Source organism: Manacus candei, unplaced genomic scaffold, assembly GCF_025592945.1.
Source record: "Manacus candei isolate 608988 ecotype Guabito, Panama unplaced genomic scaffold, ASM2559294v1 h1tg000014l, whole genome shotgun sequence".
NCBI lineage: Eukaryota > Metazoa > Chordata > Aves > Passeriformes > Pipridae > Manacus > Manacus candei.
The window spans coordinates 1699112-1727030 of NW_026138062.1; the positions used below are offsets into that span (position 1 = coordinate 1699112).

Genomic DNA, 27919 nt, shown 5'->3' on the forward strand with positions numbered 1-27919 from the left:
CAGCCATGGGAGATGGTTGCTTTTTGTTTGTGCTTGTGTATCCAAATATAACTACCAGTGCCAAGGAAACATCAGAAAGGGAAATAGACTTTCACTATCACTAAGGATTGTTATAAAAGACGTTAGTGTGTTTGGTGACAAGGCTGTCATTTGTAAGATAACTTTCAAATCTTTCCATAGGTAACATTGTGGCATTAACGAATAATAATTAATTTAATGATTATTAGATTCCTATTGTATTTTTTTCTATGCTTCTATTTCTCTGCTGTTGTATACAGGCATCTAACAGAAAAGCAATTTCAAGGGGATTCAGGACTGCATGCATATTACCACTCTGCAAGGCATACAACCTCCTTCCCTCTCTCCCTCCTTCCTATCTTTCTTACCTGCCTGCCTTTTCCTTTATAACCATTATACCAAACCACATTTGTAACAATGAGTTAGAGACACAGTTCTTTTATGTTCATAGTTTCTTCTCCATAGTTTTTCATTTACTTGCTGAATTGTCTGTTCTTGTTCATTACAAAGTAAATTACTAGCCGAGTTGTAGCAATGTAACTACAGAAACTAAACAAAAAAGAAAGGAAACATGTCATTGGTCTCATTGTTTTGCATTTGATCAAATAGAAAATGACTTCCTCAGTTTGATCATGTAATTTTTCTGCAGACTTAAAATATTGGAATCACATCAAAAAGACAAAATAGATAGGTGTTTAACTATGATTAAGCTTATAAAAGGGTAGTTGCTTTCCTTGGCAATAGTCCTTATTAGAAGACAACCTCGCACAGCAGAAAACTGGGTCACATCAGGCCCTTGGCATCAACTTGGGAAATTTAGGATCAAGTATTTTGAATTTCTCTGAGGAAGCAGATTTTTTTTATTGAGTTCTTAAGATTGGAAAAGATCTCTAAGATCATTAAGTCCAACCATTAACCCAGCACTGCCATGTTCGCCTGTAAACCATGTCCCTCAGTGCCACATCCACGGGTTTTCCTGAACACTTTCAGTGATGATGATTCTACCAGTCCCCTGGGTAGCCTGTTCCAATGTCTCACAACCCTTTATGTGAAGAATTTTTTCCCTATGTCTAATCTAAACCTCCCCTGACAGAACTTGAAGCCATTTCTTCTCATCCTGTCGCTTGGTAGAAGAGGCCAACCCCCACCTCATTACAACCTCCTTTCATATAGTTTTAGAGAGTGATAAGGCCCCTCTGAGCCTCCTCTTCTCGAGCCTAAACAATCCTGGTACCCTTAGCCACTCCTCATAAGACTTCATGCTTCAGTAGCTCAACGTCTTTCTTGTCATGAGGGGTCCAAAACTGAACACAGGATTTGAGGTGTTCACCGGTCACCTGTGCCAAGTACAGGGGGATGATCATCGCCCTGTCTTGCCGACCACACTATTTCTGATATGAGCCAGGATATCATTGGCCTGCTTGGCCACCTGGGCACACTGCTGGCTCATGGTTAGTGACTGGCAAACAACACTAACAGATCCTTTTCCTCTGGGCAACTTTACAGCTACTCTGTCCCAGCCTGCAGCACTGCATGGGGTTGCTGTGACCCAAGAGCAGGACTTGTTGAACTTCATACCATTGACCTCAGCCCATCAATCCATCCTATCCTTATCCCTTTGCAGAGCCTTCCTACCTTCCAGCAGATCAACATTCCCATACAGCTTGGTGTCCTCTGTGAACTGATTGAGTGCACTCAAACCCCTTGTCTAGATCATTGATAAAGATATTAAACAGAACTGACCCCAGTACTGAGCCCCGGGGAGCACCACTTGTGACCAGACAACAACTGGATGTAACTCCGTTCACCACCACTCTCTGGGCTTGGCCATCCAGCCAGAAGCATTGGCTGACACAGCTAGTCAAAATCTCTGAAATTCTCCTTGGTTTTTGACAAGCTGAAAATAGAACCTCTTGTGTAGCCCCTGATTTTCAAATGCATCCACAGAAAACCTACTCCACAAGTAATACATTTTACATAAGGAACTTTTATAATTCTTGATCTTCTTTTGTACAGTCCTGTACAGTTGTGTTGGGACTGGCTGAGATGGACGTAATTTTCCCCATAGCAGTCCTTGTAGTGCTGTGCTTTTTTAGGAGGGTATTGGTAACACACCAGTTGAGCTATTGTTGAGCAGTGCTCACACAGCATCAGCACTGTCTCCCCAGCATTCCCCCCTTGCCAGTAGGCTGAGTGTGGGCAAGGTCTTGAGAGGGGACACAGTCAGGACAGCTGACCCCAGATGACCAAAGGGATATTTCATATCATTTTCATTTCATTCATATCATATGGTATCTGCTCAGATATAAAAGCTAAGAGAGAGGACATACACACATTTGTTATTACAACATGTTGTCTTCTAGAGCAACTGCTGTGCATGCTGAAGCCCTGCTTCCCAGGAAGTATCTGTACTTCACCTGCTGATGGGAAGTAGAGAATAAACCTTTTGTATTCCTGTGCTTCCACATGCTGCCTTTGCTTTTGCTTTATTAAACTGCTTTAATCTTGACCAACAAATTTTTTCCATCTTTTCCCCAAGCTCTTCCAGTTGAGGAGGGGAGTGATAGAGTGGCTCAGTGGGAACCTGGTATTCAGGCAGGGTCAACCCACCACAACGGTTCACTCATTAGGCAGTCACATTCAGTTCTTACAACATCATGGCCAAATTAATAAGCTAAAAATCTCCTACAATAAAAATACAGAAATTATTTTAATGTTTTTTAAAGACTGCTTCAGTTATGTGTTTTGCTTTTTTTTTTTTTCACCTCAGTCTTTTTGCTTTGATCTAAACAGACAGACTAGAACATTTTTCTAGCATTCTTTTTAGCAATGGACTTCAGTACAGCTTGTACTCATAATTTGTACTTATAAATTTTAGGGCACATGAGTGTCAGTGGATTATAGAAACTATTCAGTAATGCCACTAGAGTTGAAGTTCAGCTGAGTTTCCTTTAGAAAATTTTATTTCTGGGGTTAAATATGTCCAGTGTTTCAAATCCTATCAAACAGAAAACAGGTATTTAAATTGTCATGTAGTTTTTTTGTGTTTCACACAATTAGAGCAATCAAAGTGTTGAAAGCAGCAGCAGGAGCAGCATGACTTCCTTTGGAGCTGTAACTTGGATGACAAATCTGAGCAAAGTGGAAGACTGCAGAGTCTTAGAATAAAACTAGCAGGATTTTTTTGTCTTCATGTGGGTTGTTTTCCCTCCAAGATTTTCCATAATTCTATTATTTCACAAAGAAATGTCTCTTTTCACTAGGACTGCAAAGAATATCATGTACTACAACCATGTAGGTTATTAGCTAGTTCTTTTTAGATATTATTTTTAGATTTTTGAAACTTTTTAAAACAAATCACTTTGCAATATCTCTTTGTTACTCTTGAGGTCTCTAGCCCTATAGGTTTCTCAATAGTGAGTGGAGACTTATTCTCGTCATGAACCTGAAGATAATTCACAAGTTGGGGATGATGAATTGCCTTTTGTGTTGTCTGTACTTCTTCACTGTCATGGGGAGGCGACACAAACTGTGTGGTCTTCACAGCACCTCAGTGAAATGCCTAAGAGCATTCAGGATGAGTGTGAGCCAGTAGGTATTTAGGCAAACAACTCTTACTAAATCCTGAAATTTTTAAGTGGCTATTTCATATTCAGATTAAAATCTCTGTTTTCAATTATTCATTAATATATCTCACTAAAAAAATCTATAAGAATGGCTTTGCCTTTTCTTATCATATTCTTGGTGCTCTAAATGCTGACTCTTAACTCTTGAGAATCAGTGTGGTCTTGTTTCATTTCATGTCTTTAAGCCTCAGGCAGATGCCGATGGTAGGATCATAGTGGCACAAAGCCAATGGAAAACTATGGACACTGTCAGAGGGCAGCTGAGAATCTGAATCCAGGGGTGCCCATCACTCTACAGACTGCATCAGAGTGCAGGGTGTTTGCCTTCCTATTTTGGGTGTGTCAGTGCTTCTGGGGTGAATCTTGAATGCCAGAATCTCTACCTCCTCTGTCTCCAGTAGGCCATAATAATATATTTCTGGTGTGCAGATTTAAAGCAAGATTAAGTCCTGCTTCAGCAGGCATGCATACTGAATTTTCATAAGTATTTGCATTTATTAAATCGTACTGAAATCACTAGAAGGTGCCTAGAGTTTTGAGAATCGTATTTTCATGTGAGTGATTTCATTGACATAAATGCAGCTGTTATACAGAGAAGTATTTGTGGTCATGTCAAAGTCTACATCCTTTATCCTTTTGGAATTTTTAAAGTGTTAGCTAAAGACAGAAGCATCTTCCGCTGCCCTATGCATTTTAACAAACTGAAGGCTGCAGTGCAGTAAAGTAGATTCAAATCTTCAAGCTGATTCGCTCACAATTTTGCATCCCCTTCCTGAGATTCCATTTCTTTCCTACCCGTACCTCAAACCTTTGAAAAGAGGATCTTTGAGGTCTGATAGGAGCAAAGAGGAAAGCTAGCAGTGTGTCACATGGACAAAGGAGACTAACTTTCTTCATGTTTAATGGATGTGAACTGATAGCACATGTTTGCAACCCTTCATTGGCATAGATATACTTTGATTTCTAGCCCTAGATTTAGTTTTATATTCAGGGTATTTTGAAGTTTGAGCTCTTTTTTTTTTTCTGTATTATTTTAATTCTTCCATGTAAAAAAAAAAAAATCCTTTAATGTTCTTGTCTCAGAGCTTTCAGACAATGTACAAAACTGAACTGTCACAATAAGAGTGTTCATTCCCTTTTATAGACTCTCATGCTCTTTATTTTTCTAGCTAAAGAAGGTGAGGATGGATACCTGACCTAGAGGCCATTGGACATGGACTATGGCCTTCCATACTTCCTTGTCCAGAACAGATCAATCATTCCCACTTTACATAGTGCTTGTCCCTTTGTCTTGTGTGGGTCCCTGTGGCACTCCTGTATCTTTCAGGCACAATTATTTCTCTGTGGTATTTTCCATTCCTAGTATCCAAAATAAATTAAGGGTAGTGTTTACAGCTCACCAGAATGATAATGGTGTGATGCTGAGGTCATGCATTGCGTACTCTCAGGTTTGATAGCGGTGGGAGTGAAGTTGTTCAAGGGTGCAAAGACTTCTGTGGTGTTAGACAGTGGTATAGAATGGAGGGAGCCATTCTTGGCTGTAGTTTCAAGGAGAACTAACAGAGGAGGTCCAAACCAGAGCCATGCAGGCAGATAGCAATTAAGCAGACTGCATATGACCATCAGTTTTTGTGTTTGCTTCTTGACTTTCATTCTTTTAACAGAATAAAAGTACCAGATGGTAGCAGAGAATGAGTTTTCCTCAAGTGAAAAGATTTTGCAAATTCTTTCATAACACAGGGGCAAAAAGGATACAGTGCAATACTTAAACACAGAAACCAAACGTGCTTGGTTGTTAATGATAGGTATTGTAAAAGATCAAGTAGAGACGACAGAAAATTAGGATAGGGTACAGCAGGCTGTACGTTGTATGGTACAAACAACTATGACCATTACACGAAGTAATGGGTACAAATTAAAAGAGGCAAAATTTAGGTTAGATATTAGTAAGAAATGTTTCATTATCAGGGTGGTTAAACACTGGAACAGGCTACCCAGGGAGGTTGTGGATGCCCCAACCCTTATGGTGTTCAAAGCCAGGATGGATAAGGCATTTAGCAATCTGGTCTGGTCTGGAAGTATCCCTGCCCATGGTAGGGAGGGTTGGAACTAGATGATCTTTAAAATCTATTCCAACCTCTTAACACTGTGTGATTCTATGATTAAAATAAGAATGAGAGAATTTATGGCGAACAGTGAATGTTGTTGATTCTGTAGTAGAGTTTGAGTGGTAGCAGGAAAATATCCTCCAGTGGCTGTAGCCATTGTCAGGCCATGCTGGTCAACAGCCTAGAAAGTCATTCTGCATCAGTAGGGATAAGGGTGTGATGCAGCAGATACTTCTTTTACTCTGTTGTAAGATAAACCACCTTTCAGTGATGCCCAGCAGGGAGGGGCCATAACATAAAACACAAGTTCTGCCTCAACATGAGGAAGAACTTCTTTACATTGCGGGTGGCAGAGCACTGGAACGGGCTGTCCAGGGAGGTTGTGGAGTCTCCCTCTCTGGAGGCATTCAAAACCCACCCAGATACCGTCCTGTGTCACCTGTTCTAGATGACCTGGTCTTTGGAGGGGAGGTTGGACTAGATGATCTCCAGAAGTCCCTTCCAACCCTAACTATTCTGTGATTCTTTGATTCCTTGAGAAAGACAAAAATTAATCACAACTATAGAACTGTCACTCAGCTATGTTGGATTCTTTTCCCAGCTTTTCCTTTTATCTACACAAAGAGCCTTGATCTTTCCAGCTCAACTTAGTGCAGAGCTGTAACGTGGGCTTCCTTTTCTCAGGACAGTTGGCAAAAAACTATTCTTTCCTCATACACAGTAACCAGTTTCTGTGGGCAGGAACAGGCATTTAATTTACTTTTAATATTTAAAAATTATTTATCCAACTGAGGCACAGAAGGTTATACTTAGTGGAGAGAAGCAGATGCTTTCTTTGCTAGTTGTGACAGATTTTTTTTTAATAGGCCTAGATCCATAACATTCTGTTTCATATTTAAATTGCAGTGTTTCAGGAACTTTCATCATTCATTTCCATAATCAGTCATTTCCATTCAATCTTCACCTCATCTTTTGAATAGTAGCTTAAAACATCATACTTTAAGTACCATGCATTATTTTGCCATTAATTCCACCTGGTGCATATATTACATGTAATGACATTTTATTAATTGCCCAGTACCTAGAGGGTTCCTGTTCTCTATCGTAAAAATTTCAGAAGGTTCAGCTGAGAAAAGCAGATATATGCAGTAGTGGGCTTGATTTCAGAAGGTATTTTACTACAGACACTGCTAATATAGCAGAGTTGGCAGCACAAGTGCTGTGCTTCTTTCTTTGTTTCTGCCCTTAACTTCCTTCTGTAGGATCCTAGATAACTCAGAGGAGGAACTGGAACACTAGTGAAAGCTGACTGTATACCCAATTCCCTTCCTCATACTATCTTTACATAAAGTTTTTATTCTGTTGATTCAGAACTATCTTCCTGGATATCTCAGTTTTCTTCAGTATCCTCTAAGTCATTTCTCTTTTACTGAGAAACTGCCTCCTACTGACTATTCATGGTTGTTTGCAAGAGAAGCCTTACTGTTTTCATACTCAGTAGCTCCATTTCATCTCCTGCCCAAAGTAGAATTTTCCAAGGCTGCATAGCATAGAAGCCACTAACAATAGATCTGATTTGATCTTAAACTCTTCCTTTTTCCTTAGCCACAGTAGAGAAGTAAAGCAGAAAACTGAGCAAGTTTGTTATGGGTGACCAATCTCATGTTCTGCCACTGGAAGATAAGCTGAACCATTTCTTCTGGTGTGGATCTTGCTTTAGTACTGAATTCATGCCTGTTGTATGCTTTGTGGAGCCATGATAGGTCCTGTACTGCTCCCAGTCCGAAGGATTCCATTGGGAGAAGGTATTCCTTTTTCAAGGATGCTGCTGAGCATGCTTCACATGGAGATTATTGCAGAGGATGTTGATGAAGTCAGGCAAGGTATGGCTATGTTATGGGATCTTCCAGTTCATGTCAGGAGACTGAGGTGCAGTAAGTCTGCATCCTTCTAGAGGTGATAGGTGATATCCCCCAGGATAGAGCAAACTAAGCAAAGTTTATTGTAGCTGAAAATGCCATTGAGTAAACTAAAACCAAGCCTGGTGTAAAGATCTAACTGGGGAAAGAGCTGTGTATGATACAGAAATACAAACTTTGGCTTGTCTGTCTTAAGTGTTCTGAGGCAGGTTGTTATTCACTGATTGAGCTTCAAAAGAGGATAATTCATTTACTTACTGGGTTTCTGAGAGAAAATTGTTCTGCAAAGTAGAGCCAAACGCTAACGGTCAGAGAGCTTCTTGTACCTGTATCTCAGAGAAGTGAGGAAGAAAGGGCACTAGACTAGCACAGGTTTATTTCTGCTCTGTTCATCCAGGACTTTCTCTCTTTCTGTTTAGAGGAAGTGCAGAAGAGAAACAGTATAACCTGGGTGCAGTTAAACTCAGAGTTTTGCCACTGACTGCACTGGAGAAGAGTTTAATTTCTAATGTTTTGAATTTAGAACAGTGGTTTTCCAGTCATTAAAAATGGCAGATTGAAACAAACTTATATATCAAACAGTCTTGAAATATAAAAAGTACCATAAACCCATGAGGCAAATGGTCGTGCTCTTGCTAACTGATTTAGGGGTGTATGGGAGAAACTAGCTGTTTATTTCTCCTACCTATAAATATAATGGAAAAAGGGAGTTCCTTAAATTTACTCTAGCTGTAAAAAAATTATTTTACTGGTTATGCTTAACATTGAATACATTTCTAGAATACTTCCTATTTCTCAGAATTAATGTTGTTCTATGCTTCAGCAATTCCAAGAATTGCTTTCTGTCTATTTCATTACTGAAGTGGAGCTTATATGTCTAAATCCACTTGACTGCTTTGAAACTCTTCGTCTCTAAGACGACTCTTCAACATCTAAGTGTGCTGTGTTTTCATAAACAGGTAACGAGCTTATATTGAGACAGATAAGGGTATGTGTAAGACTCATGTTGGACATGAAAAACTTACAATTTTTTGTGGATTGTGATTATGCAAGTGTATTCAACAAAAAACATTATGAACTAGCATCATCACTGAAATGAAAGGACAGTAATACCTGTTGGTATATATGAACGAGTGTAGTTATTTTTGCAGATCATTTGAAAAATTGGCTGTAGTAATGCTGCCCCTGAAGTTCCTTTTTCATAAAAAAAAAACCCACCTTGTAAATCAATATACAGTTTAAGCTATTCACACTATTTCAGTTCAGAATTAATCATTAATATATAACCACTAAAGTTAATCCTACTGGTTGTTTAAGGGAATAATAAGATATGGTGTGCAAAAGGTGAATAATAGAATAAAACTGTGGCTTAGAATGGGATGTGTGGCAGTGATAGATACAGTTTAAATTTTAATGATTTTATTCTTTGCACTGGTGGGATAGCAATATTAACTAGAAATTAATTTTAAAAATACTTGAAAGCCTTAGGGGTGGGAATGAGGGCAAGAATAGATATTTATACATAGGTGGAGTTGTACAGACATAGACATAGAAGGAATGGAATTTATTTGACCTTCTTATGAGTCTGGCAAATAGATATACTGATGGGAGATGATCACCTTAGACATTTTATAATCAGAAGTAAGAGATGTCAACAGGAGATGATTCATGTAATTTTAAGATAGTCATTGATGATAGCTCAAAACCTCGGTCATTTAAATGTTCAAGTTGAATTCACAATGCAAATACTGAATAACATATTGTGGTAATGGATTCTCATTACCACATGAAGCTCTACTCTTCATGTAGCTTTAAAACCCCATTGTGATCATAATGAGAAGTAATTGGAGGCCACATTCAAGTTTATAGACACACAAAACTTCATCTGCTGAAAATAAAACTCTAGTTAGTCAAAATTGAAAATTGGACATACAGGTCTAAAGAGGTCCTACTTCACTGATATTTAGTAGACCATGTTAATTCAGTATTGTGCAGTGTGTCAGTGATAGCAGTTCCCCCTAAAGAATTTGTACAGATAAAAATACACTGAGATTGTATATCTCATGATCTCTTGCAAACCATGCTTCAGCTTTAGGTGTATTTCAGTGACCATAAGTAAAGAGATGGTTTTCATTAAAGGCGAATTTCTTCATACTTGATATAATCAAAATCATATAAAACTATCACATAAAATAGCTGGAATGTCTGTATTTTCCCATTTTTCAGGAATGACTATAAATGGAAATGTTACTTAATGACATATATTAATGTGACAGTTTTTAAAAGTGCTATAGATCTTCTTTGGAAAACTAAAATAAGCTGAATGATTTGCAAATGAGAAAACATCTAAATTTGCAGAACTTGGACCAATATTGTCAGACATGTTATTAGTTTGTTTTATCATTTAATTACAGGATCCTTCTTCTTTTCTAAAGTCTTATGAGATACCTTATAATCCCATTGAGAATTATCAAATAAGAATTATATATTACAAATATAGGACAACAGCATTTTTTTATCAAAGGATATTCCTTTGTTGTTCAAAAAAATGTTTGATGCTCATATTTTTAAAGAAATCCTTTGAAGTTCACTTCAATAGAAACTCTTACCATACAGACCAGAAGAGATTTGGTTTACTAATTAACTGCTTCATTTTGATTTAGCATATAACAAAATCAAATCACAATTATAGATTTTTTATTAATTAAACTTTTAAAAACATCTAGGTATGTGCTGATGGTAAACTTTTAACCTGCCTCCTTATTTTATTTAATTTTCTTTCTTCTTAATTCCCAGCTTGATTTAATGTTCTACGTTTTTAGGCAAACAGTGCGCTCACCAGTTGAAGAGCAGGAGTTAGAAGTGAGGTTCATACAAATCCTTGCCCTTGAATGAGTTTCACAATCCAGGAACAGCAATTCCCCTATGATTGCCACCCATAGTTCTGTCAAATACTCTTACAAGTTCAGCCTAGTACTAAACCTTTTTTTCTCCTTTGCTCTTGTTCTGCTTTTCTGTCCTCCCCCTGCTGTGAACATAAGATTTCTTAATTCCCTTCCCATGTGCTTTCCCATCAGATAAGTGTTTTCTGAAGTGAAAATTCAGGAAGGTCATATGGGAATTTTTGAAAGGATGGGTTATAGGGAGAAGAGCATTTTAGGAGTTCAGAAATTTGTAGGAAAGGAAAATTGTATTTTCTTTCCTCTCCCTTACTTAATCAACTTCTCTCTATCCATGTTGCTTCTCAGTATTGAGGACATGCCCCAAAATTTACAATTTTCATCCAAAATCACACATTACCTTGTGTGTCTTTACTGCTTGATCAAGCCCATTTATTTTGTGTAATCCCATCCATCTCTAGCAACATTCAGTGAAGCAGCTCTATTTAGGTGGTGTTAAAGCTGTCAGTATTGCAAATCAACTCTACTCGGAACTGAACCGCTCTTTTAATTTGCTGGCTATAGATGAGCAGAAGCCAACACAGCTCTATGAAGCTGTAGTGGTGAAAGCAGCCAAAAAATTGAACTGTACCCCCCCCATACAAACTCTCCCAAGCTCTGAAAGAAGACTTACTAGTACCTGCATTTGGTGCATCTCTTGGTTTGTCTTTTGTAGGACCTACCTGCTTGGTTTTATGCCCTAAGTGTGACCATAGTTATGAACACTACACGTTATCCTTATCTCTTTTTACACGGCATCTACATTTTAAAATTGTCTTAATCCTATTTGAAAAACCAATCAAAAATGGAAATGTGTGGATATTTTTAGAAGACGCTTTGTGATTTGTTTTTTTGATTTTTTTAAGAGAGTGGATGATTTTCAAAGGAGACTGAAATTTGAATTAATGATGCGTACATTAGGCTTGAGACAATCTTCGTCTTAGGTCTCTTGCTTTAAATATATTTCTTAAAATAACACCTTATAAGAGAAAGCTAGTAATGTTGAACTATGAACTCACTGAAAATGACAATTACAAGTCACTTCCGTGTGTGGTTGTGAAACTGAAGGGTTATCGGCTGTTCATTCAATTATCCAACTAAAATTTAGTTGAATTTCCACTAAATTTGGAATGGTAAGCTTCAAAATAACCAGAAGGTTGCAGTCTCCTGTGTCCTATGACTCCAGCCTCTGCAACAGATTTACAAAAAAGGATTCCTGAGTGGTCCAGTCCAAATCCAACCTTAATATCATGCTCTTTTTAGAAAGTGGGGAAATAATTTCTTTTACTACTACCTATGAGAGGGAAGCAATTTAAAAAAATCAATGTTCTTTCATTTTGGAATGATACCATGTTTCATCCAAGCCACATTAGAGTTGTCTTTTTGTTAGACAGGTCTACATCACTGGTTTTACCTTTGTGAAGGGAAGGGGATATCACAGCTTGACTGCAGTAAAGGTAGTCTAGCTGATGAAGCTGGAGAACAGATGCTTTTTAAGAAAAAGGGAATTATATAGGCAATCACTACCCCTTGCCCTCTGAATTAATGGCAATCAAAATCCCCGATTAGCTTTGCTATCCCCTTGCTCAAGGCAGTAGAGCCTAAGTTGCCAGCAGTTTCCAGCACTATTTAAGTTAGGGAGAAATACTCCTATGATTCTCTTCTGTGTGTTTAATTTTTTTGATTGGAAGCCACTTTACTAGAAAGTAGGTTTTGAGTCCAAGTGCAAAAAATATTTTTTCTTCTAATTATTCATCTGATCACTTCTTTAATGGAGCATTTGATATATTTCAAAGTAATCTCTGCTTTTTATATGTAAATCACGAATCTGAGAGTGTGCTAATTAAATTACACGAGGAAAATGCAAGGAAAAACCATTCTAATCTAAAGGTGGAAATTCCATTGAAATTTTTGATATTTATTTATATAGCTGAGTAACTCATTTTAGAAAAAGTTTTTGTCTAAAAGAGGTTTTCTGAACATACCACTGTCGGTATGTTCTTTCTGTTTCCTATTACACACCTGACTAGATTAAGCCTTTTAGTGTGAAGCAGATACACATACATGTTTTCAGGCATATCAACTGTGTTCTGAATTTCATTAAATTATCAATTTCCTACCATAAAATCTTCTCCCAAAAAATGAAGTTTTTGTTGTCTCATACCAGCACACCAAAGTATAAAAGTGACACAGAGCGTTTCAAAGGAGGTAGCTGTTGCCAGTCTGAACTGGACTGTACACCATGTTCCTAAAGCAGTACATACAGTAACTAGGAAGATTAGTGTCCTACGTTAGGCAAGGCATTGCAATCAGAAACCAATAATCGATACAAATGACCAGTCTGACCCAGGAAAATATTTTCATTAATTCTGACTAGAGTTGTCTTAAAGTAAGTTGTCTTAAAGCACACATTTGGCAGTTTTTACTTCAGAAGGGAAATTATCAAAGAATTGAACTACTCTACTTTTTCTAATGCTGATCAAGTACTTCTGTAAGTTTTAAACAGTTGAACTATACAACAGCTGTGAAAAAGCACTGAAATTTAGCTCAACCACCTAAAGAATTTCAAAGCACACATTATAATAATCATCGTGCTAAGATAAAAAGCTGCAATAATACTAAGAGAAGGTAAGAAGCTCTAGATGTGTATAAAACTTTTCCATGAAGGAGAGTTTTGTCTTAGTGAGTTTTCCAGGAAATATAGTGATAGTAATAAGAAAACCTACCAAAAAAAAGTTTCCATTCATGAGGAATTTCTTTTTTGGAAGCTTATTTTCCAAGTTTTCATGATGTTTGGAAATACTGACAGCAAGTTGTCCAAAGATAGAACTGAATGCTTCCACATGTATCTTTTGATGTTAGAAAAGAAATTATTTAGGTGGAGAAAAATATTCCACATCTCTTTTTTTTTGTTTGTTTTCTTAATCTTCTTTTCTGTTAAAACATCGGTTTGTTAGTGTTTTCTTGGTAGTTGGGAATTCAAAATGGTGCTGTGTTGTTGTACAAGAGGTTGTGGGCAAAGAGAGACTCAATTTCTGTTTATCCTGAATTGCTCCGTGTGTTGTTTTCTCATGAACTCAAAGGAACTAGAAGATATGTCCTGAAGTCTTCTAACAGCAGCATTTATATTTTCAGTCCTCCAACTCATTCTGAGTAGTGTCAGCTCTTTTCTATCTTCTGTCACTTTATACTATCAGAACACCCACGTAAGTCCCTCATGGTATGTGAACACTTTTGTGAGGAAAGGTGGGTTGAAGCACATGTGGCCAGCACTGAGTTTTGGTTCCCCCTGAAGAGCCATGTCCTCTACAGATTGTATGCAGAGTTAGTAGATACCAACTTTGATACAAGCAACTGGCTCCTTGGAGTTGACACAGCAGTAAAGTCACAGTGAAACAGAATCTGTGCTAAATACTTGAGAAGGTGGTTTAAAATGTGACAGAGCAAAAAGGGAAGGGCAGGCAGATTATTTAATTCCTCTCTAGCTCAGCTGCACCTGTCCTTGTATGTGGGTATCCTAAAAATAATGCCAAGAATTCTGAAGGATTTCACGATGACCCTGAGTAAGTACTAATTGCAGAATATGGTGCAATACTTATGTTACAGTCTATTGTTCTTTCAACTCATTAGCTACTAATTATAATGAGAGCAAAGTTTTTCTTCATATTTATAAAGTGACTAGTAAAGCTACAATAACATAAATAAAACTGCAATAACATAAAAATAGGAATTATTCTAATGAATCAAGAAATAAAAAGCCAAAAGAAAACAGAGGTAATGAAAATGGCTGATTCTCATCAGGTTAATAAATGACATTTCAGAGACATGACTCTTGAATTGAAATGTAGGTAAAAGAGTAAGTAGTCTATTGAAGCAATTTCAGAGAGGCCTTCCAGGTGAAATCTTCAGAGGCATATAATTCAAGGAATAAATGTTAATTGAAAATTTTTGGAAATGAGGTTCCTGGAGTTGTAAAGTGTAAAAGTTATGTAAATTTTGAAGACATGGAAAAAAATTACAGCATGGGTAGGGTCCAAATTCTTTTCATTCTTACTCATCTCCCCTGAAATTTGGGGAGAAAGTTGAAGCGCATATAATAAACAATTGCTTGTCAAAATAATATCTAATGTGTTTCTGAAGGAGTGAGCAATATATTATGTACCACAGCTCATAAATGGGACAGCTTCTAAATAATAGCAAACAGATTTAGTATTAGGGATGAAGCTGTCTCACTCCACAGTAAGCACAACATTATTACTTTTTTTTTTTTTTGTGGTTAACATGTTCTCAAAATAAAAATATACAAATATAGAAAATGTAATAAAATAGAAGATTATATCTAGAGGGTTCAGCAACAATATGTAAATATATAATGCAGATAGTGAATCAGCTGAAGTTTTCAGAGAAGAACTTAGAAAATGTAGATTAAGAATGTCAAGTGCATCCATTATAAGGTGACTGACCGAGCACAGCATCAGCAATTGGCTATAAATTTGGCCTACCCTATAAGTGCGTCTTTATAGAAATGTTATGGGCATACATATATATTTTTATATAATTATGTATTTGTGTGGTGTTCATCCATAATGTGACCAGATGGGAGTGTTTTGGTCTATACCTCTTCCTGTACCTGAGGTTCACAGAATGGGTAAGATTGGAAGGAATGACAGTGGGACATCTGGTCCAGCCTCCCTGCTCAAGTAGGATCACCCCAGAGCACACTGCACAGGATTGCATCCAGATTGTTCTTGAATGTCTCCAGTGAGGGAGACTCCACAACCTCTCTGGGCAATCTGCTCCAGTGCTCAGTCATCCACACAGGTTAAATGCATTAAGTTTGACATATATAAAACATATTAAGGCTAAATGCATTTTAATGTATATAATATGCATTAAGGTTAAATACATTTAGCATTGTGATTTTAAACTAGTTCATATGTCTGGATTGCTGCTGAGACATCACTGACAATTTGTGATTTGCAGTATTTTTTATTGTGAGAGGAAAAGAATTTGTATACTTTCATTTTGCAACTGCTGTGGGACTAGGCAGTGTATTAATCCACATAGAACAGGTTGGTGATTTATCACATTTTAGGATAAAGTACAGAGTCCACTTCAACCCTACAGCTTTGATGAAGTCACTACATATATACCAAAAATTAATTTGGGCTATTTAATTTCACCTTTTATTCATTAATTATTTTGACTCATTGTATTTTCTGAATTGATCTGTGTTGCAGTGTTTAGAAAAAAGAGCTAAAACTTCATTCATATTATTTGGGTTCTGTTTTGCATTTCATAGTATATAGCTTTAAGAAAATTACTGCTGAGGTGATGATATACTTACTAACAGTTCTAAAAATCTGACAGGTAGGTAACAATTTCTATGCATTATTGTTATCATGAATAACTTAAGGAGTATTTTTAGGTTTCTTTTATGTTGTAGCAGCTGTTCTCCATTTCTCTAAGTCAGATTGCAGGCACTGAAAGGCTGCTTACTTCTTCTCTATCTTCTTGCAAAGAAAATGACATATCTGTGCAAGCTGATTTATAAACTGATGAGGAGGATCGTTTAGTTTCAAATAAGCCATTATTTCATGGATTTTTAGGGCAGAAGAGTCACCATTTCCTTTTTGACTGTTCTATTAGAAGTTTGTGGGAGGAGAAAAGTGACTGCTGTTAGTAAGAGGCGTACAGAAGTGTATTTATGCAATGCTTTATTCTGTTATTGCAGAATGTGAATTAGCAGGATGCAGCTAGTCTGAAAGAGGCATATGCAACAAATTCTTTAGCCCTATAGCAGAAATAGGACTTTGGCTTTCAAATCTAGCATGTAAGGAAAAAAAATATATCTAATTTCTGACAGAAACTTTTGCCTTAAAGGTTTGGTTATTTTAAGAAATCTGAAGATGCAAGTTTTCCATTTCTCTTCAGTAGGCTTTTTATCATTATTTCCATGAATTTACTTCCTAAGTGTGTTATTTTCTCATTCCTCCTAAGTTACTATCTTTACCTTATTCCTTTGATCAGAATTCGGTGTGCCTTTTTTAAAGTAGTTTTAACTTATAAATCAAAATTAGCTATGCTAAAAAGCAGGAGAGTCGATGTAAATATGACAGGTTCGTGAATTGCCTGTATTTTCAAATATTACAAAGACATTTAGACTGTTGGAAGATAGTGCTTGGAAATTGCTGATTTCTGTATCATTTTATTTATATTATGTCATCTGAAAATGACATTTGTTGCTTTAAAAACATATGGTGGTGATAGCAGGAAATCTTATGCTTACCTGTCAGAGCACATATTTGCATGTCCTGAAATGTTGCCATTTTTCAGTAATAGTCCCATTTCCAGGCTATTTTGAGGCTACATAGTAGGAGACCCTGTAAAAATACAGTTAGATACAGTGCCTACCTTGAGGCTTGCATGCTAATCAGATCAGATGGAAGGTGCAACGGGAAGCACAGTAAAGTGAAATGAGTAGAATGTTTTACAAGCCAGGACCATGCTGTTCTTTCTGCCAGGCCAGTGTCACCTCTGCTGCAACCACATAACATTTATAGAAAGGTTTCCAAATGCGTGTTCTAAAACTTGCAAGAGTTATGATGTTTGTGTTTTTGGGGAGCATTTTCCTTCCTTGAATATCACCATACCATCTATATTATCTCCTGAAGCTGATAACAAAGGTTCTCTGAGCTAAGGTGATCTCAAAGTAACCTCGAGTTTCTGAGGAGATTTTTCATTGGACCATAGATCTCTACTACATCACTACCCTAAGAACTTCCCGTGCTATCATAAAAAATGTTAAAGCAAGTCTCTATAGACAAAATTGGTGAAGAATCACCCTGCTGTCATTGCACTGGGGCAGGCAGCCTGTACTGGAAGGCCAAGACTGCCCCCCTGTCATCACCAAAGTTAGTAACATCTTAGCTGTGAGTACTGACTTGTTTTCTTTGCGATATCTAAAAGCCACCCCTTCCAGCATCTTTAAAACTCACCCTTCGCCTTGTTTCCTCAGTGAAATTGCATTATATGAATTCATCTAGCATCTGGAAGTTCCTCTCAAATACAGTAGATGGTATGTCAGATTTACAATATTTCTAATGTCCCACACTGGTATATAACTGCATCAATATAAGATGTGAAAAAGCTTGATCCCATAAAATTTCTGGTTAATCCTTAATAATTTTCAGAAATGTTCAGATTGCAGAGCATGAGAATAATTGCTAAATTCTCCTTATAAGCATATCTTTTTCAGGCAGTCATAAAATAAGTTGAAAGCAAAATGGTTTATAGAAAATTAGTTACATAGCTTGTAAAATGCTCTACAATGTACTGCAAACAAAAGGGAAAATTTCCTGCAATTTCACAATTTTGTACTTGCTCAGATGGCCATTAACCAACAAGATGAAAATCAAATTTATCCTATTCACTCCATGAATTATCTATGATTAACAGTGTATAGAATGTGATTTTCTAAAGCGTCTTTCATATTCAAGGTACCTTCAAGCACTTTGTAAAGAAAAGGGACAAAATAAACACCACAAGTATACTAAACATGTATAGGATAAAAAACTTGCCCTTTTCTTTATGCCACAATTGAATCTTTGCTCAGTGACTCTTAGAAATCTTGTGTCATAGAATCCTTAAGTCAAGGGTGTTTTGCTATTTCTAGTCTTGTACATTATAATTATTTCTGAGGCATTTTATGTATCTTTATTTCAACATCAAACTGAGTGACTGACCTTCATGTTACTTTCTTAGTGGTATAAATTTTATGCATACACCTTAAACTTGTCCTGCTCTATAAAACCCATGATCTCTTTATAAGTATTTAGCAGTCGTGGGCTGAGCTCTGAAAAAATGGCTAGAAAGAACGAGAACTTACTTAAAATACTTTTTTTTTCATTTGACCTAGTGTTTTCCATGCTACTATGAATCTGAGTTATGCTTTGTTAGCTCTTCTGAACAAGGCATTATGATGCCCAAATAACTTCAACTAATGGAACTTTATGAAGTCATTGGGTACCATAAGACTTGCAGTGTCATTACAGAATGTAACACCACAAGTTGTGGGGGTTCTGTGCATGGAAGTAAGCTGGGAGTTTTATTCACCCTAATGTCATTACAGTGGTAGAGGCTTGGCTGCATCAGGCCCATAAGTAAAAAAGAATGGAGTAGCACAAATGTAAGCTTTTCAGTTGCAATAACTGTTCTATAATATCACCCAACTCTTTTGCGCACATCTAAACAACTTTAACAAATCAAGATCTGTTCTAGCTACCAGAGAGGATGGTCTTCCCATAGGCATGTGTAGAGAGGAGTACATAATAATCTACAACATAATTATAATGATAGGTGTAAATTTAACCACAATGATCAGGTAGCCAGCGTAAGGTCTTTAAACAGCCATAGCTGGAAGCTTGCCAGGAATCTTTTAGCAGGACCTAGCTTCCTTGGGCAAAGAGCAAAAGCGAGTGAAGATGAAAAGGGAGTAAGCAGCCTTCCAGGGCCATTCCATTAAATCATGAAGGAGGAGATACTCTGTTTTATGAAGTGATATACTATATCTAAAATATGAAGAAATACAGATACAACTATATATTTCCTGTTGATGAATGTGTAATTCAAGAGTATCAAAATCTGCAAAAAAGCTGCTTACCCGTATAGTGATTATCAAAGTCTTTTAGTTAAATGATGTTTACACTGTTCCTTAATTGATTTGGTACTTTCAAGATCTACCCTGCCAGTTTGACAATTATGCACTCTAAGCTTTTCACACACTAAATGGCCAAAATAAGCAAAGCTTTCCTGCATATCAGATCTTCACCATGTCTTACTCAGTACTAATAAGCTTGAGGGCTTTGTAGGTAATTTTTTATCGAGCCAATTTTTCCTCTTTTTTGTTTTCTTAGATTGCCACCAAGAGTGTTAGTTTTGTCAAATGCAGTCTGAATTCCTGTGGGTCTGAAATGAAACAATGAACCCTTTGAAGACACCTCTTTCAAGGTTAAACGTGATAATATTGAACATTACCACCTGGATCAGTTTTGACCTAGTAATATGAGGGTATCATGGCCCATGGGTTCTTTCATTATTAAGTTTGTCAGACCCTAGAAGTTTGCAATATTTACTATCTTGCTTACTAAACATGATCTATTACAGACTTGAAAGAAAAATCCTGTATAAAGGATGGTGATACAAGGAGTGACCTGATGTACGTATCAAGCCCCCAAAAGCAGTTTAGCATTAGGAAAAGGTAGTTTCTTATTCAGTTATTCTAGTTTGCTTAGTGACTGCATTTTGCATGGACCATTGCTTTCCTGAACCAGCATCTGTGTGGCTCTGGCTGTGCAAGGTGGCAGCTGCTGTGGATTTTCTCCAGGGCAGTGAACTGGCAAAGACAATTTATGTCACTCATCCTGCCTCTGCCATCCAGGAATATGGGAGGAGTATTGAAGTAATGTACCCCATTCTGATACTCGTGGCATGTCTAAAGACTGCTTTAGGCCATACATGGTAATGTTCTGTAAGACTAAGTGAGCCAGGTAGTTTTTACCTGTCAGCAATTGCAGTGTCATTGCTTACTTGAGCTTTTGGGTGAATCTGGGGTATTAAATACAGTTTTTCATCCAGAGTCCCTCAGCTGCACCAAGCACATCCCTAGTGTTGAGTAAATAAGTAGTATTTTAGAAATCTTTTCTGTTGTTGTGAGATTCCCATCTGGGCACAAAGCAAATCCTTGGCTTCTTTGTACATTTCCAAACACTGAAAGAATTTGGATCATTAACAGTTTTTTTGGGTATTGATTTTTATGGCTACTGCATCTTTAATGCATTCTGCCATCCACATTCTTCACAGTAGTGTGGACACTGAGAATCAGTATTCTGCATGAAGTCAGTTGCCAGTATTACAGGTGATTCGTAGTAAATGTAAGAACTTCATCACTGTTGTAATTGCTTGATGGCAGTAACAAGGCATTTCACTTGAGACTTCTTCAACATAGGTAATCTTAAGTCCAATTTAATATTAGATACAATTTTCCCACCATGCAACTGGCTGACAGCAACATCAGAACATTTCTTGCATCTCATTCCTACACAGTTTAAGAAACAGACATCCGAGGCCTGAAAAAAGTAAATTAAACAAGAACAAAAATTGGCATTATGTCTCTTCTTTCAAGTTTGCGTGGAGAATTTTCCACCCCTGTGTACTCTGAAAAGGACTGTAATCCAAATGACACACTGCTGATGCGGTGATCCAAAATAATTTTTAAGGCTTGGGCAAGTGCTGTGGGCTAAATTCAGCTTTCACTTAGACCTCATTCCAAATACAAAAATACTTAAAGAGGTGGTGAATTCTCATGGTCAAACATTGCAGCAGAGATGCATCTAAACCATTCTGTGATGTAGAAAGAGCAAACTAAGACAGATTAAAGTAGGGGGAAAGCTGGGCATGGTAAGTGTATGGGCTAGAGCACTGTGATTGATCTCCTAAGGATATTGCAGTCTGTCTGAGAGGCCAGAGGGAAAACTGCTTATCATGCACAGCATTCATGCCAAGTGAGCAGCTAGATTCTGACATGCTGTAGAAAACATTAAGACACCAGTCTGGCCTCGATGAACTGGACAGTCCTGGGATCTAACAGTAGTGAATTTCTTTTTTGGATCTCCTCAGCATAGTGTTTTTGCTGTGCGTGTGGTGGAGGTATTTGCTTGGATACCTCCACCTTGCTGACCCTTTGTGCTCTCTGTCTTTCTACCAGCAGCTAGGTGCTTTTCACATTCCTCATCACAGCTGCATCCTCATTTGATGCCTCAGCCAGCTGTTTCTGCCTTTGCATAGCCCGTACCTAGCTTGTGTCCTGTCTGAGCCTCCTTCTGTATTACCTTAATGTTGAATCATGTTATCCAAAGTAATACTCTCTGTTAGCTAAATAGTCTCCTTTTAGTTCAATTGGGAAGGCAACTTGGACAAGAAGCTTTATTGAATTTTAGTGAAAAGTAAAAGGTGCTGCAATGAGTCCAGAGAAAGGCAAGGAAGCTGGTGAAGAGGCCGTAGCAGAAGTCTTTTGAAGAGCGGCGGAGGGAGTTGGGGCTGTTTAGCCTGGAGAAAAGGAGGCTCCCTAAAACTACCTGAAAAGAGGTTGCACTGAGGTGGGGGTTGGTCTCTTCTCATAAGTGACAAGTTACAGGATGAGAAGAAATGACCTCAAGCTGCACAAGGCGATGGAGGGAGCAAGTGAGCAGCAGCAGGGTTTGAAGAGTCTCAATAAGAGCACTAAACTGAGAAGTGTCATTCCTAAATCACAACAGTGTCCAAAAGTACAGTCTATATGAGAAAGTGTGCATGTATGTACATGTATACCAAGACAGTTTATCATTTTTATTCTTCCTGTATTACCATTTTGCTTCCTTGTTTTTTGTGAAAGGAGAGATAAGTGCATTTTGCAGCCTAACTCACTAGGTTTTTTTAGCAAGTCCTTTCACAATTGAGACAGAATACTTTGTTATTATGAAGAAAATTCTGCCACTTTTAAAAATGCAGTGTAAAATATGCAGAGAGACTATCTGGTTAGAATTCATGTGAAATGAAAATGTAGCAGATAGGATGCTACCTGTTTTGAATCACACCACTGAAAAAATGCATGCTGGATGCCAGTAGCCCTATCTTTACTTATTGTATTCTTATAGCTTGTCTTGTGGATTAAACATAAAAGCAAGACTTTATTTAGCCACTATTTTTGTGACTTACCTGTCTTTAGACATTGTTATTAACTCAGACTTGTTCTGTCAATTTCTGAATGTAAGGCTTTATCTCCTGAGCCTCCCTTTCTAGGCTGGAATGTACAACCATTTCATGTCACTAGGGTCAAAAGGAAGCCAGCTTGCATGAGAAGTGTTTGATCTGTCTTCTGTCTATAATGCGATCTGTAATTCACACAAAAAGTCCAAATATTAAGAAACGAGGGAAACCTATCAGCCAAAGGCTTGCAAATTTGTACTTATCTCCATTCAGCTTCAATTTAAGCAAGCTACTTAAAACTCCAGTGGAATTCAATAGGCATGAATTCTTTAGAGAGTCTAATAGAGGGCTGCAAAGATGATAAGGGGCTGGAGCATCTTTCATATGAGGAAATACTGAGAGAGCTGTAACTGTTTAACCTGGAGATAATGAACTCAGGAGTAGATCCTGACAGTATGAAAAAATACTTGATGTGAGGAAATAAAGAACACAGAGCTAGGCTTTTCTGAGCAGTATCCAATGGTAGGATAAGAAGCAATGGACACAAACTGAAACACTAATAAATACTAATTAAACATGAAAAAAAAATTTCACTGTAAAAATGCAGGACAAGCATGCCCAGGCAGGTGTTAGAGTTTCCATCATTCAAGATAGTCAAAACCTGACTGGATATGGTCCTGAGCAACATTCTCTAGGTGATGCTGCTTTGAGCAGAGGGATTGGACAAGAACATCTCAAGAAGCCCTTTGAGATTCTAATCTCAGAGATTCTGTGATCTTATTTGCCTTCCACTGGGACATTTGTCTAATTTTGAACATCTGAACAGAAGAAAAAACTCTTTCACTGTGAAGGTGGCCAAAGAGTAGAATAGGTTGAACAGACAGGTCATGGATCCTTCTTCTGTCAAGATACTCAAACTCTGACTGGACACAATTCTGGAATACCTGCTCTAGCTGATTCTGCTTAAACAAGCAGCAGCAGACTAGATAATCTCAAGACATCCCTTTCAACCTAATTTACTATGTGATTATGTGAACGTAAACCAGTAGAGGCATACGGTGTCTTTAGGAAAAAGCTGAGAGGAGGCAGAGTTCTTCTATATTTTGAATTTTATTTTCCTGAACAGCTGTGGCTGACCCAATGAGGATTGTGGTTAGTTTTCAGGGTAAATCATAAGTCCACAATCTTTGTGGTGGGGGCTTAGAAGTTACTTCTTTGAACTTCTACATACATCTTATGTATCTTATCACTCCTGACCAGTGCTTCTTGCCTCCATTTCTCTTTCCTCCTCTGGGGTTGTGGCAGCAGTGACATAAAGCATTGAGTGCATAGATACGTGAATTATCTGTGAGTACTTCATAGCTCATAGACCCAGATGTGTATATCTACTATATGTTTCATTACTTTAGGCAATAGTTTGACATCAGATGAATCCCATATTACACGTCTTTCTTGAGGAAAAGCAATGCACAAGATAGAATTGATGTTACTTTTTCCTGAACAAGATTTTATTAACCAGGGCCAACTGAGTAGATAGAAGTACAGTTTATCCTTTAAAACATACTCAAGTAATGGATATCATATTAAGTTATAAACCTTCAGTAAGAAGTCAGTTGGCAAATAAAAACTGAAAAGTAAAAAAAAAAAAACCAAAACTTGCACATGTAAACCAGTTGAAGGAATATATTAAACTGTATTTTAAAGAGATATAAATTACAATCATATAAAGAAGATATAGCTGTTATTATAGCTGATTATGTTTTGACAATGTAAAAGAACTTTAAAATGCATGTAGTTTGACTCATTTTGATGATAAAAGTTACTTTTTCTTTTGCAGAAAATGATGAGGTCATCCGTGTTTCATATGTTTATACTAAGCATGGTTGCTGTCGATGTGATTGTTGCTGCTAGTAACTACTACAAAGGAGAAAATTTCAAGAGACAATATGATGAATTTTACCTAGCTGAGGTGAGTATGCTGCAATGACTATCTGGATAATTTTCAAGATAAGCTAAAGTAAAAAATGTGAATGTCAAGAACATTTTAATATGTAATTTTTTATTCCCTTAAGCATTCCGAGAATACTTTGCTAACTTGTTCAACTTCCTCTGTCTGACAATAGCTGACAGCTCTATCTTACAACCTTTTGAAAGGTAATTTCCTCAAAGAAAATGTCACTGGTAATGAGCTGAGGCTTAAGAATAACATCTGCAGGCAATACATGACTGCTAAGTTGCTATCTTTCTCTAGCAGGAGCATAACATTCAGAAGACTTTAAAAAGATGACAAAACACTTCCTTTTAAAAAAAATAATATAGGACTTCTTCCTAAATCATTTTTACATACTTAACTTCCAGAAGGTCCTTAAGCATAACCGAAATAGTGTTACAAATAGTCTGGCTTCAGCAATCTGGAGATCATACTGCAAAAAACCACATTTATCCAGTCATGAATTTGGTGAAGGAGGAGTCTATGCTCCTGAACCAGTGAAATGGAGGTACAAGTGACATTCTGACAGGGAGCCTGCTTGAGTCATTAGCTGGTCAAGGATTTTACTGTAGAACATGCACTAGAGATACTAGAACCTTCCATACATGTCTTTTTAGTACTATTCAATTCAGTTAAAAAAAATAATTGAAATCTTTGGTACTAATGTACTGGCATAGCTTCAAATAGATACTTGTTTTTCCTGTATTGAGTGAAGTCGGTATTGTATGATTCTTTGTTATAAAGATTTATTTCCATGGGCATTGTGAATTGTGACTTTATCTGAGTAAAAAGCCAATAAAAAGATCAGTTCTTTCACCAGTGCACCAAGATCAATTCTCTCAAAGTGTTGATCACAGTTACCTGGGTTGGGTACATGTTTAGCTTTATGGTTATTGCAGTTTCCCTGGCTTCAGTAGTTCCACACTCCATTTTTGGAGCCAGAGAAGACTTTCTTAGGCTAGAGTGCATGATAGCAGAATATTCCTTCTGGTTTCTCCTTTGTTGGTATTGCCTTGTTGGCAATACTCTGTGGTTTTATGCCCCACTTTAAACCCTTTAGTTCATAACAGTGTAATGCTTCATGAATCTCCTTTTTTTAAGGAAGGTTGAGTCGATACACATTTTTAATCTTTGTTTTAGAATTTGTGTCTGATCTCTTAAAATTGTATGAAGCTGAGAGTTCACCAGTTATGGGAACTGGTGAAAATGAAAATGAAAGCAAGAAAAAAGTTAAAAGATAGCACCAGAGTCCAAACCTTAAAAAAAGCACATATTGTGGAGACAGCACTGCTGCTCATACTCTATTGTCTCTCATGCTGCTGGAAATAGCTGTAGTTTGTGTGAATACTGAGTCAATGTTGGCCTGGCCGACAATTACGAGAGTAATTGTGAAATGTGTTGTGCTTATTCTATCTCGAGTTTTAAGTGCATTTGTGGTGGGTTGACCTTGGCTGGATGCCAGGTGCCTACCCAGCCACTCTATCACTCCCTTTCCCAGCCGGACAGGGGAGAGAGTAAGATGGAAACAACCTGTGAGTTGGGATAAGGCAGTTTATTAAAGCAAAAGCGAAGCAAAAGCTTGTGTGTGCAAAAGCGAAGCGAAAGATAACATGGTTTATTCTCTACTTCTCATCAGCAGTGATGGTCGGCCACTTCCAAAAAGCAGGGCTTCGACATGTTCCTTAGCAGGCAGCCATTGGAGGTAACAAATGCCTGCCTTCCTGCTTCTTGCCTTAGCTTTTATATCTGAGCTGACGTCATGTGGTATGGAATATCCCTTTGGTCAGTTTGGGTCAGCTGGCCTACTTGTGTCCCCTCCCAGGATCTTGCCCTCGATTGAGGAAGGAATGTTACACTGTTGGTGTTGTGCTCAGCAGTAGCCAAAACACCAGTGTATCAGCACCCTTCTAGCTACCAATGCAAAGCACAGCACTGTGTGGGCTACTATGGGGAAATGAACACAATCTCAGCCAGACCCAAGACAGCATTCAAAAAACAACATTAACATGAAAAAGATTCTCCTGAAAATAAGACATCAGAATAAAACCCATCAGCATATGCTGGGTTCTCTTATTCTACCCTACAGATGAGGGTAGAATTGAGGACAGGGAAACTCATTCTACTCTCCATCATGGTTTAACCCCAACCAGCAGCTCAGCCCTACACAGCCTCTTGCTCACTGTCCCACAATGGGATAGGGAGAGAATCATCAGGGTAAAAGTGAGACAAGTCATGGGTGGAGATAATGACAGTTTAATAGGTAAAGCAAAAGCCATGCACACAAGCAAAGCAAAGCAGAGGATTCATGCACCACTTCCTATGGGCAGGCAGATGTTCAGCCATCCCCAGGAAAGCCAGGCTCCACGACCCATAACGGTGCCTTGGGAAGACAAACATCATCACTTTAAATCTCTCTGTCTTCCTTCTGCTTCCTCCAGCTTTATATGCTGAGCATGACACCATATGTTATGGGATATCCCTGTGGTTAGTTGGGGTCAGATGTCCTGGGTGTGTTCCCTCCCAACTCCAACACCAGCCTTTTTGCTGGTGGGGTGGGGAGAGAAGCAGAAAAAGTCTTGACTGTGTAAGTGCTGCTCAGCAACAACTAAAACATTCCTGTTTACCAACAGTTTCCAGCACATATCCAAAATAGCACTATACAAACCATGTTGAGGAAAGTTAACTCTGTTGCAGGCAAATCCAGTACAATGTCCTTGGCCGGAAACAAATAATTAAGTCAGCATTAAAGCCTGAGACTGTGAATTCACAGTAGGCATTTTTGCTTTATGCCTAGCATACAAGTGGAGCCCAGATTCTTAACAAAATAACATTAATTCTATTTTTATTCAAAAAAGGGATCACTGCATGTCCTATTTCTATTTTGGTTCTGAATATATAGTATAATTATGCTTTTAATAATCAGTGCTAGAAACAATCTCTTCAACATCTATTTCAAGTACAGGGTTTGTGAGCTTGTTTTCCAACAGAAATACTTGCCAGAGTTTATTCAAGGTGAGTATATCATGAAGACTAGTGTATTATAAATCTGTCCTATAAATTATGTCCAAATTTCTTTAACAATATATTATTGTGTTTCTGTATAGCTTAGATAATTGATTTATTAGTGGAGAGGTTGTCAGAAAACTCATTTGCTTGCATTCTACATTTTACATTTCTGATTATATAGCGTAAAGTATTCTGGGATAGAGAAAGGGGGGAGTATTTTAAAGCATTTTTTATGTCTGTTGATTTTATTATTTTTTTAAGCCTGTTATGCTTTTACTAGAGGCACTGTAAAAATCAAACAAGAACAAAACCCTAGTATCTTATAGAAGGAGGTATAAAGGAATGTATAAGAACAGCAGAAGAGTAAAAAAATCATGGGAGAGAGGAGGAATTGATAAACGGGTGTCATTTCCTACTTGGTTATTGTGAAACTTGCTCTTTCCAGTACAGGGTGAACAAAGAAAATGTTTTTTAAGAGGCTTGAGGAGGCTGAATACTGAAACAATGCAGATTATTCCACAGTGGCTACTTTGTTTCCTTGGTGAAGAAGACTGGTTGGAGCAGAATG

General features: G+C 37.6%; 1 protein-coding gene across 7 annotated transcripts in view; it reads left to right on the forward strand.

Moving 5' to 3' along the window:
• NALCN (sodium leak channel, non-selective) overlaps nucleotides 1-27919 on the forward strand; it is a 223297-nt gene that overhangs the window by 84075 nt on the left and 111303 nt on the right. For all 7 annotated transcript variants that reach the window (XM_051780569.1, XM_051780575.1, XM_051780576.1 and 4 more), the window contains exon 11: nucleotides 24193-24324. In XM_051780569.1, coding sequence (XP_051636529.1) covers nucleotides 24193-24324 — 132 coding nt within the window. The remainder of the gene's footprint in view (nucleotides 1-24192; nucleotides 24325-27919) is intronic.